At 43.8% G+C, this 12,533-nt stretch overlaps 1 protein-coding gene across 1 annotated transcript in view; it reads left to right on the top strand.

Annotated features, from left to right (window-relative positions):
- Positions 1-12,533, top strand: part of BARX2 (BARX homeobox 2) — a gene marked incomplete at its 3' end in the record, with an annotated part of 62,650 nt that overhangs the window by 47,302 nt on the left and 2,815 nt on the right. Inside the window, exons 2-3 of the mRNA XM_081037402.1 lie at positions 3,587-3,887; positions 8,086-8,170. Of these exons, the coding sequence (XP_080893528.1) occupies positions 3,587-3,887; positions 8,086-8,170 (386 nt within the window). The remainder of the gene's footprint in view (positions 1-3,586; positions 3,888-8,085; positions 8,171-12,533) is intronic.

Raw genomic sequence — 12,533 nt, forward strand, 5'->3', positions numbered from 1 at the left:
GCATAGAATTTGCTAGTACCTGGCATTATATATTTATTTCTTTCTTTGTTGTTTACCTCCCCGACTGAAATGTAAGTTCCATGAAGGTGGGACTTTATATTTTTTCATTGCTATGTTCCCAGCCTCTAGATCAGAGTACAGCCCATAGTAGGTGCTCAGTAAACATTTATGGCAAGACTGAATACAGGATTAGATTAATACATGTAGATTCCTTGTCACCCTATTTTATACCCATTCTTTCTCCAGAGATAATCACCATTAATAGTTTAATGACTAACTTCCTGGACTTAATGCATGTATAAATGCAGACACACATGCAGATTTTTACAAATGATAATGCAAATTGTTCTATACCATCATTTTCTCCCAATAATGTATTTTAGATATTTTCTCATGTTAGTTTATATGCAGTTTATCAGTTTACATAGGCAGTTCTTTTTAACAGTTACATTGTATTCCATACTATAGATGTACCACAATTTATTTAACCATTTTCCGCTTAATAGACATGTAAGTTATTTCCCCCTTTTCACTATTATAAGCAAGGCTGCCGTGAATATACTTATACATAAATCTTCGTGCACATAGCAAATAGGTCTTAAATTGTGGAATTGCCTGGTCAATAATTTGATAGATACTGCTTAATTTGTCTTTCTCAAAGATCGGACTGTTTTACAGAAATAGACTCATAGATACAGAGAACAAATTGATGGTTACCAGATGGGAGAGGGGTTAGGGAGGTGGGTGAAAAAGGTGAAAGGATTAAGAAGTACAAATTAGTTACAAAATAGTCATGGGGATGTAAAGTACAGCATAGGGGATATAGTCAATAGTATGATAATAACTATATATAGTGCCAGGTGGGTACTAGACTAATTGTGGCGATTATGTCATAAATTATATAATTGTCTAACCACTACGCTGTATTTTAGAAACTAATATAAAATAATCTTGAATGTCAACTATTTGTACTTGAAAAATAAAAAAACAACTGAAAAGATTATACTCTTTTACACAGTCACCAACAATATGTCTATTTTCCCATATCCTTGCCAACACTAAATATTACCACAGTTCCAAAATATTTTTCAATGTTAGGCAAAAAATTATTTAATTCAAGAGAAAGTTGAAAATCTGATGATTAAAAACCTTACTTACAGGGAGGTAACTAGTCATTTCCTGTATTAATAAGCTCAGGTTTCCAGATGATAAATTAGCCTACTTAATAAAGAAAGATGGTTCCTTTTGAAAGAAGTGGCAAAATTAAAGGACTAAAGTGATGATGTGAGATGAGAACCATCTTATGCCTATTGAAGAAACTTTCAGATACTTTTATTAAGTAGCATTTCATAATGTACACTGGGAGATCCAAAACTCCTGGCCCAGGTAGCCTCATTTTCTTGCTACACAACGTCATTCCCAGGTGGTTTTTTTCTTTTCTTAAAAAGAATCCACAACACAAAACCTCAAGTGTTAACATTGGCTGGAGAGTTACTGGAAGTCGTAGCCCTTGGTGATTTATTATTTAACAATTTTGTGGTTTCTGCTGAGCCTTACTAGAAGTATAGTCAGAGAACAAAAGAAGTCATCTGTTTTAATAACTATGACTGGGTCCAAAACAGAAGCATACGGATGAATAAGAAGAGAAACGCCAACCCAGAGGCGAGTTAACACAAGTAGCACCATTGGTTGGTTTTAACCGGGAACCAGTGTGAGTGTTGTTAGCTCTGGTGATTGCCCTGCCCTTGTAGTGAGTTGTCAGGGCTGGGTTGAGTCCCAAAGGACAGCCCCGAGTCTTCTCGATTTTCATCAGATACCACGATTGGCTTGGGATGAAAGGTGCTTTTGTGGCATCAGTATGTTAGAGTTTGAAGGATTCTTTGAAATGATCTACTTTTTTTTTTAATTAAATTTATTGGGGTGACAATTGTTAGTAAATTTACATAGATTTCAGGTGTACAATTCTGTATTACATCGTCTATAAATCCCATTGTGTGTTCACCACCCAGAGTCAGTTCTCCTTCCATCACCATATATTTGATCCCCTTTACCCTCATCACCCACCCCACTACCACCTTACCCTCTGGTAACCACTAAATTATTGTCTGTGTCTATGAGTTTTTGTTTCTCATTTGTTTGTCTTGTTCTTTTTGGTTTATATACCACATATCAGTGAAATCATAGGGTTCTCTGCTTTGTCTGTCTGACTGATTTCACTTAGCATTATACTCTCAAGATCCATCCATGTTGTCACAAATGCTCCTATAAGATTCTTTGAAATGATCTACTTTTACTCACTATACTAATGACAAAACTGCGGCCCAGAGAGTAAAATGATTTATATAGTTAATGGTCAGGACATTTTAAACCTGATACTGTTGAATCATGAAAGGGAAGAACTTTTTTACTTTTCTCCAAAATTTTATTGGGGAATATTGGGGAACAGTGTGTCTCTCCAGGGCCCATCAGCTCCAAGTAGTTGTCCTTCAGTCTAGTTGTGGAGGGCGCAGCCCACTGGCCCATGTGGGAATGGAACCGGCAACTCTGTCATTCAGAGCCCATGCTCCAACCAACAGAGCTATCCGACCGCTCCAGGAAGAGCTTTTTCACTTGAACTTTAAAGATGTAACAGATTCTTGGACAGAAAAATATTCTTGCCTTGTAATTCCTAAAGCAGGAGTGGCACATAACTAGTGTGTCTGCTACCATATCCCTCCTCCCCCTGCGTGCCCATGGCAGACAGCATCAATCAATCTCAGCTCTCGTTCCTCAGCCAAGCTCTGACCCAGCCCAGAAATCCTCCTTAATACAGTGCTGTAGGCAGATGGTCATAATGTGTCTGAGTTTTCATGTGAATTAAAATCCTTTTTACCCTCCTCATCTCAATGGATGTATCCGTGTGCTTCAAGATGTGGTGATAAGAGCACTGGACTTCAAGCCAGAAGAACTTGCTTTGTCTCCTGAATCCGCTTGTTCGGAGCTCTGTGATCTTAGGCAAGTGACTCAGCCTTTATGGGACTGTTACCTTATGTCTGAAATGAGGGAGTTAAATTAAATAGCTTTTAAACATGCTTCCAGCTCTGAAAAATGTGATTCAAGGTATAGACCTGCCAAAAGGCATTCATAGTGACAACTATGTATTTTCATAAAGACCACAGGTGGCTCGCAGGCAGTTTGTAGGTTACAGGTCTGTTTTGACTTTCGTAAGTATGTGTTTCTAGTCTTTCCTGACTGCTTCTTTTTATGTGCTCAGCCCTGTTGACCCGCATCTTGGAAACCAGAATTTAAGGGTTCAAAAGAGAAAGAAAGGGGAAAGAGTCACTTAAAACCAGAGGGATTGCAGTGACCTCTTCTTGGCCATAGGGGACTTGAATGTCTCACACAGCAAGCTGAGCAAATCAGCACGTTTCCTGCCCACCCAGCCATGAGAGGCTTTGAGTTGCTTCTTCTTCCCCTTTCTGCATGTATACCTCCTGATGATCTGGAGGCCCCACCTTCAAACAGTCTCAGGGAGTGGTCCTCCGAGCACCCTGCCCTCCTTCCGCCCCTGCTCTGTTTGTGACCTACCTCCCTGTTTGTCTTCCAGGCCCCGCTTCCCTCCGTGCATATCCTCTCCTCTCGGTGATCACCCGACAACCCACAGTCATCTCCCACCTGGTCCCTGCCACCCCTGGAATTGCCCAGGCACTGTCCCGCCACCCAGCTGCTGAGCCTGCCTCTGCTGAGGCCCCGGCTGGCGAAGTTCTAGGCAGCAGTGAGTCGGAGGCGGAGCAGCCCACGCCCCGTCAGAAGAAGCCCCGCCGCAGTCGTACCATCTTCACGGAGCTTCAGCTCATGGGCCTGGAGAAGAAATTCCAGAAGCAGAAGTACTTGTCCACCCCAGACAGGTGAGGACACGGGGAGGGGACTGTCTGCAGTTAAGGCCCTTGAGGAGGGGAGACTCCTTTTGCTCTCGATGTGGGACACACAGGCATAGGGCTGTTAACAGAGATGCAGCACACTGTGGCAGGAATCTATTCCTTGGCTCACATCATCTCAGCCTTCATTGAACAGAACCCAGCCCGTATGAATTCATCATACTTGGCCCCATAGGAGCCTGCCTGTTGCCGAGTTTGTACTCCTTACTGCCTCTCCATATGTTAACTGCTCCAGTATAACAAGCAAGGTGAAGTTTGGTGGATGGTTCCCCAGGCTCCCAACCCAGGAGCAGGCTTGGTTTTTAAAGCCACGCACACTTAGAATCAGATGCAGTGGGACTAGATCTGGATTTGGGATCGGTGATCTCAGTTTTCTCCTCACTCTCCAGCTGGGCTCGTCTGTTGCCTGGCTCTTGATGGATGGGCTGGGATCGTTCCAATTAAGGGGCTGTTGGATGTCCTGGTGAATTTGATGGATAGCAAGTGAGAACCATTTGACTGAGACCCAGGAGGAGCTGGACGAGATCCCCTTCTTTAAACCCTTCTGAGATCCTGATGAGGGTGGCTGTGACCCCTGCTTTACTCAGAGACTTCAGTACGTCACCCCCTTTCTTTAATTTAGTGTCGTAACTGCCAAGTATGCAAGAGTGTGTTTCTTATCTTGTTCCTCAAACTTATTCTAGAGATGGCTGAGCTGATTATGGTTCTGTTTTTACTGGGAGGGTTTTCTGGGCCCTTTTTCTCTTCTTTCACTCACTGCCTTGTCTATATAAGGTTTGACCCCAGTCCTGCTAAGGAGAAAAGGAAGGAAACTCAGATGTATCTCTTAAGCTATTTAGTAGTTGTTTGATACAAATTTAAGTGAGAGAGGAGTCTGCAAATAACTGACTAAAAGAGAATTTGTTAACTGATTCAATTAATTAAGCACTCATTAGCTGTTTGCTGAGGGTCTAATGTGCCAGGCACTGTGGCAGGGATTAAAGGTCCACAAAGTAGTAGAAAAGAATCCTGCTCTTGAAGAGATCACACGGAAGGAAGTGGCTGCAATGTTACAACACAGTGCGCTGGGTGCTGGTGCCGACAGGTGACCGAAGGCAGTGGGAGCACAGCGGTGTTGCTGAGTGTGTCAGTGGGGCTAGGGAAGGTGTCTCAGTGGAGGCAACATTTTAGAAGAGCTTTGATTCCAGGAGGAAAAGGGCATTCCCCAGAGGGAATGCCATCCAGACTCACAGAAGCATGCTCACTGGGCATGTTGAGGGAACTGCAAGTGGTCGGGACATCTCCACTTTAAGGTGTGAATAGGGCATGGTGAGAGACGAGGCTGCAGAGGTAGAAAGGTAGAAAGAACCTCGTATGCGTGGCTGAAGGGTGTGCACTTCGTTGTTCAGACCATCCATCAGCAGCTGTTAAAAGCTGGAAGTGACATGGCCAGATTTACATTTTACAGTCCTCGCATTGGTGACACCATAAACGATTGATTAGCGAGGGAAGAGATGGAACAGGGACACCAGGGAGTCCATGGACAGTCACCGAAAACCTGAATGCAGGTGGTGACAGTGGGAATAGGGAGGAGAGAATAGATTGGAGAGCAATTCTGATGATGAAATGGACAGAATTGACATTGCCATGAGGAAGAGAAATCAAAGTTGAGAATTCCGTGTTCCTGTATTGGGCCACCAGGTAACTAGGGATACCACTAACTGAAGTCGGAAGGCTGAGAACGGAGTGCGTTTTGCAGAGAAAGAGTAAGTTTTGTTTTGGGCATGAGCATTTGGGGTGCCTTCGGGCAGACAGTGGAGATGGGTCTGTGAATTGGGGGTTAATAGATGGGATCTCTAGGTATCAAATTACTATTTTGATGCCCCCGCATATAATGGAGAGCCTCATGTACTAGGGCACGCAGGTGGAGTGGGCACCATTATTTATGGATTGTGTGGTGGTATGTTGAAAGGGCTTCAATGTGCATGGGTAAAATTTTAGGCTTATTTTCTAGAAGTCAGAGAATTTTTTAACAGCGTTAGTTCCTAATAAGCCTCCTGGGACTCCTGATACTTGCCCAGGCACCTCTCAGCTGACCTACACAGGATTGATTCACTTGCCTGAGGAGGAGGACACCATTTGGCTGGCATCGAAGCTGCCGCTTTAACCTGCCCGCTCAGATGTTCCTCACCTCTGTACGTGACCAGCGCCATGAGCACGCCCTCCTCCCACAGCTCTCTCCCTCTTCCTCATTGTTTGTTTCTGCAGTTTCCTAGGTGACCCCCTCTACGCGAATATGCAGGGAAGTGAGAATTTGTAACGGTGGCAGGTAATGAGAGAAAACTGATGACAGTGAAGTGTGTTTCTGTAGCCAGAGTGAGTCAAGGGTGCATTTTTCCCAAGTGAGCTAATACCATTTACTAAGCAGTGGCAGAACTGTGAAGTGAACCTTCCATTGACAAACGCACCTGATGGCCTCAGGTGAACTGGGCTTGGAAGGCACAGTGGGAGTCCAGGGAGGGCCTGTCTCCAGGGAGAACAGTAGTCTGTGGGATTGCCCCCTGGGTCCTTGGTTCTTAATGAAAGGCTGCTTAGGAAGCAGTGCTTTGTTAGTGGGGAGAGCTGAGTGCTATTGGCACTGGGAATTTATTAGCTTCAGTCTGTTAATCACTTTCGATAAAACTGTCAGCTTCCAGTAGCTTTTTTACTGGGACAACCAAGTATATGTGAATGCAAATTTAAGACAGGTCCTGAAGTCCCTGGAAGGAAGACTGTTTTTATTACTGGAGATTTAAATCGTATGCTCTTAGGGGGCTAGGCAGCTGCAACTGGGAGTGCCAAGGGTCAGCACCTGGAACCTTCATGGCCTGTACCCACTGGTCTTCCTGATGGCGAGATGTTGCTCATTACCCCTCAAGTAGAGAGTTGCAGCAGAGAACTCACATGGTTCAGCCTTGTGGCTGTGCAGGCCTGGTGGGAGATAATGGACCTTAGATCCACAAATTGCAATCCTCAGAAACCTGGGGACGTTCGTAAGTGGTGGTCACTGCTCAAGCTGTATCAAGGGGGCCTGGCCCAAGTTGCTGCTTTAGAAGTCCACACTGCAGTTCTTATCAACATAGGTGAACCGTTACAGTCTCAAGGACTGAGGTTGGAAGCCTGCTTCCCTTTTGCATTTCATATGCTCCATTCAGGTTGTTTGCTGCCCCTTGTGGTGTAGCTTCCCTGCATTTTCTTCCCTGAGCAAGAGCTTTTCTTTGACAGATCTAATTTGCCCCAAAAAATATGGTGAGTGGAGGGGAGCCCGTACACCAGAGGAGACGTACAAGTTAGACGTAAGTAGATTTGAATTCTGGCTCCACCTCTTATTCTATGACCATCTGCCAGGGGTCAGCAAAGTATTATTGTATGGGGCCAGAGAGTAAATATTTTCGGCTTTGTGGGCCCTATGGTCTCTGTCACAATTACTCAACTCAGACGTTATAATATGAAAGCACTCATAGACAATAATATGTGAACAAATCAGTGTGTCTGTGTTCCAGTAAGACATTTACAAAAACAAGTAGCTGACAGGATTTGGCTATGGTTGCTGAGCGGTTCTAATCTCTCTGAGCCACAGATCTCTCATCTGTAAAATGGGAATAATTATACCTACTTCACAGCATTGTGAAAGGAATAAATTATACAGCACATGTCAGGTGATTAGCACATAGTCTTGATGCTGTGGTACTCAGGAAACCGTTGCCATGTTGTTGGAATTTGCTCCAACTTCCCAGGATGGCTTGAGATTCAGAACTCTTCAAAAGGCTACAGAGAGATGCAGAACCATGGTTCGCAGTAGAATGGGAAGCAGGAGAAACGACAGATTTAATGTTTCTTTTGGAATCTGGCATTATAACAACTTAGAGCAGCTACAATGGATGAGTCAATCTATTGAAAAGTATTTTTGAGCCCTAGTTCTAGATTAAAAATGTGATAGGCACTTTCGTGATTATAAAAGAAGCACAAGACATACTCTACTCTTGCAGTTGAAGTAGGGAGGCAGAAATAACTAAGGTGAAGCAATTAGAGACCAGTTGAGAATTTGGAGCCAAGTTTTGGTAGCAGTGCCTGGAACCAGTCGACAAGACCCCATCTCTATTGCCCTTCCCCTCTTCTTGATCCTTCCTTTGTGTCTTGTGCTTTCTAGGTTGGACTTGGCCCAGTCTCTGGGACTTACTCAACTGCAGGTGAAGACTTGGTATCAGAATCGCAGGATGAAATGGAAGAAAATGGTAAGAAAGCAGAGAGTGTATCTAACCACAGGCTCATCGTAATGGGACAAATTCTTCCTACAGGGCTGGGAAGAAGGCAGGAAGGACCATTTGGTGGTTTGGGCACCAGAGACTAGAAGGCCGTTTACGGTGCTGGCTGGGAGGGAGGCCGTGTGAATAGAAGGACAAGCCATTCCTCCTGACCTGGATTTCCTGACCAGAAGGATATTCTTTTTCACAGTTTCCTTAGAAATAAAGTGAAAGCCCACAAGCTTCTCAGTTGCTAGATTTAACCCCACCTGCTAGCCTTTTCAAACAACTTCCTTCCCCTTCCCACCAATAGCTAAGAATAGAAGTCAGTGCTCTTTGTTTATAATGACATATAGGGCACATCTGTTCTGCTAGCTGTGCGTCCTCTGATGCAGTGATTCTCAACCTTTAGTGAGCATCAAAGTAACCTGGGTAACAGGTAAAAACGCAGAGCCCTGGGTCCCTGCCAGGCTTCTGATTCCCTGACACAGGACAGGGGTGGGAATGTGCGTGTTAACAAGCACTTAGTTCTCTCTAACGCATGCGGTAGAATGACTACTGTTTCCCTAACATTGCTCTAGTGCCTAGCTAATTAATTGTTCCATCTTTGGTTTTTAAATGAACTTATTAGAGTAAATATCTCAAAAAAAAAGAATAGATATTTACATTTTGAGGAACTCAATTTCATCATCCTTTACCCACCCCCCTTTTTAGAGGCACTGTGAAATCAAAATTTTCCAGAGTGGTTAAGTGTTTGATTTCCAGTTTTGTAAACCACAATGGACAAGATCAAAGCCCAGAGAAAAAAGGCAGGGTGGGATGAGGGTGGGAAGAAATGCTGCTCTATTTAGAGACCAGGTACCCCAGGGCCTTTGACCTGAACCCTTCTCATATCCTTGTCAAATCTTACTGGGCCTTCCTCTCATATGGACTAGGTGGTCCACGCCTTCCTGGATGACATTCTAATTTGCTAACCCATCTGGTCCCAAGCCATGTTTTCTGGTGTTTCAAAGGCTGGAATGTGAAATTTTTCCACAACTACCCAATAACTGAGGTCCTTCCCACCTACTTTTCCAAAAAAAAGAAGTTGATAGATATTTTAATAGACATCGAGACATTTTCTCAATTTTGTGTTTTTGTCTAAATTTTTTTCTTAAAACTTTAGTTCTTGCTATGCCTGTTAACAATGATAAAAATAAATTACAAATGAATATTAATGGGAAAAGTAGAAAAAAGCCAACAAGGCAGCATTTATTATATTCCCAGAAAGGAATTTCTGGGCAAATCTCATAATTTCCTCTGGGGGGACCTGAGTCTGAAGATGGAATGATTTTCAGATGGAGGCGGATTGGCTTACGAAGTGCTCTTGCAGTGAGGCAGAGATGCCAGTTGCATGTATAAACATATATTACATGAATCAGCTAATATGCAATTAGTGTCTCGTGAACCATGCCTTGCTTGTCCTAGGCACTATAGGAAGTAATGAAATAAAATATAACCCTGCCTTCATGGAATTTATGATCTAGTTGGAGAATCAAGGTCCAGGAAGCATCTAGGGAGCACATTATAATTAAGTTTGGTTGTTTATTTAAAGATTTAGAACCCCATAAGAGTTCAGAGGAGAGGTATTGGGGATGGTTGCAGGGAGAAGTTGTAATTGATGGATGAATGGGATTCAATTAAATATGTAGTCATTCCAAAACTTCTAGAATCCTAAGACACCCATGAGAGTTATGGTGGAAACCTTTTGGGGGATTGATCGCTAAAAGAATCAGACTTGGGAGTTAGAAACTGGGCCTTGTTCCCATGCTTGCCCCTCCCTGGCTGATTTTGGGTAAGTCCCTTCACTGCTTTCTGTGCAAGTTCTACCACCCACCTCCTTCCTCATCAATCATCGTCATTGAAATCAATGTCTCCAGAGTGGCAGAGGCATTGTTGAAATTGGTTATCAGCAATCTTTTCATGAGTCAGATGATTAACGAACTGACAGGCTGCCATCTCTGCCAGCACCGCCCAGTGCCTGTGGGACGAAGCGTGTGCCTGAGCCTCAGACGTCACTTGTTTTTCACCAGCCACTGTGCTGCTGGCACAATTGTGGGCTGGTTATTGACGGTTATCAACGTTGTGTAGAACAAGATGGAAGGAACTGAGCAGACTTAACCTCAGAGAGCATTTCACAGGCCAACCGAATTCAGGTTACTTGAGAACACAAGAGTGCCTAGTTTTCAGATAACTTTCACAGTCGTTTATTGAGCACTTACTTTCACCATGGACCTATCCATTAAAATATAAAATTAGAAAAAGGTATCAGTCAAGTGGAGGAGACAGAATTGTAAACTAGTAACGATACCGAGTGATCAGGGCAATCGCAGAAGGATTTACAGGGTGCAGAATCAGTATAGAGAAGGGGGTGCTTCACAGAAGAGATGCCGTCTAAATTAGTTTTAGTAGATGACTAAAAAGTGCCCAGTGAAGGTGGGAAGAGAGGCTCAGGCAGAAGGAAGGGATGGGCGTATTTGGGGGGCACTCAAAGTGTTTCAGGATGGCTGGAGCTAAAATGTGAGGGATGTTGTTCAGTGTGGACCCGAGTTCTGACGCTCCCAGAACAGCATGGCATTGTTGGGATCCTGATTGCTTCATATATTTTCCTGGTAAAACTCTTTCAAGGCTATCTCTTCAAGTACTAGGGAGGAAAAGAAAAAGATAATTGGGTAATAAAGATGTCTCAAGGCTAGTAACCTAATTGGAACTGGAAAAAGATTAGCACTTGATTCTCAGAGTTATTCACACAGCTGCCAAGGACAGTACTGCCAAAACCAAGATAGCATCTCTGACTCGTTTTTACCATGCAGCATTTGTAACCTATAGCGGGTTGGGTAAATTTAATCTTGCACATGAGATGGGACACTCACCCTCTATTCCATTTCTGTTTGGCTTTAGTTCCAGTAGGACTCACAGTGTTTTGCAACAGGCCCAATTATTCAGTGGTATTTTTAAAGCTCTGAAATACAATGCAAACAGAATTCTGTTTTGTGAGGGGATCCAGATGGATACAACCTTCTCCCAGTCACAGGGTTGGGTGGGCCACATACCATGTTCCATCATCACCTTTTGCACTGAAAGTCTCCAGATAATCAACAGTTCCGTGAAATTGCTACCATAGAAATTGCTATCTATGTAGTCTTGGGCAGGTTACTTAACCTCTGTGTGCCTGTTTCCTCATCAGTAAATACCTAATATGTACCTTATAAAGGCGTAGTATTAATTGAGCTAATCCCTGTAAAACTTAGCCAAGAAATATTAGCTGCTATTCTTCTTGTTACTATTATTTTAAAAATTATTTATCCACAAAATTTATGTCTCAGAGAATCTAGACTTTTGGAGTCCAGGAGAGATAAGCCAGGCCCTTGGAACTCTGGTTAAGAGTAGTCCTGAGTGTTTGTCCTTTCTCATTCCACCTGCTTTCCCCCATCAGTTCCATAGCATCTGGGCTTGTGGTAAGTGGAACATTCCATCTTCAAGTGGAGAAAGTCTGCTAAACAGTGTGTTGGGAAGAGTTTCATGCTAGAGAATCCAAACTTGCATCTCAGCTCCGTGGAAACAGTCATCAGTTATATGGCTCTCACTTTTCCTTAGAGCTGCAGATAAAGATTGAGAAAAAGGAGCACAAAGCACTCCAGGTAATAAGTCTATGGCATAGGGACTTCTGGGAGATTGGGTAATTCCAGATAAATAGTGGAGCCAGACATAACAGCAGCACATTTTATGTATCCCTCACATATTATGCACAGTGAGATACTGGTAAGAGTGTTAGATTCGAATGGTCAGGGGTTTTGTGTTCAAGTCCCAGCCCTGCCCTCGGCTTGTTCTCTGACCCTGATGAACCACTTCTGTCTGCTAAGCTCAGGTTCCCGTCTGAATAATGGGGGAGGTAGAAGGCCCCTCCCTGCACTATTGTTCTGAGATCTCCAGTCAAACAGCCTGTCCCCCATCTGAGCAGCTTGAGAAGGAAGCAAAGGCCTTGTCCTGACCTCCTTAGCCATAGGACATTGGGATCCCTGGTTTTAGAGTTCAGAGGAGGGCTGTCAGCAGGCACGGCTAAGAAAAGTAGATGATGTGCTAGTTTTTCCGAGAGACGTGACCTTGTGTGCAATGGGTTGTCTGGCCTCCCAGGACCAAGGAAACTAAATTGGCTCTAGGAACAATTGGGGAGTATGGCATCCTGGGAGAAGAGCCACAGGGTGCATGAGAATGTGCAGCTCCCAGTGTGAGGTGGTTGTGAGATAATTGCATGTCTCAGGTGTGCTGGAAGGCAAGGGGCCAGAGGTCGAGTGCGGAAAGCAGCCAAGAGGGT

This window comes from Rhinolophus hipposideros (genome assembly GCF_964194185.1).
Source record: "Rhinolophus hipposideros genome assembly, chromosome: 24".
In the NCBI taxonomy this organism is placed as follows: Eukaryota; Metazoa; Chordata; class Mammalia; order Chiroptera; family Rhinolophidae; genus Rhinolophus; species Rhinolophus hipposideros.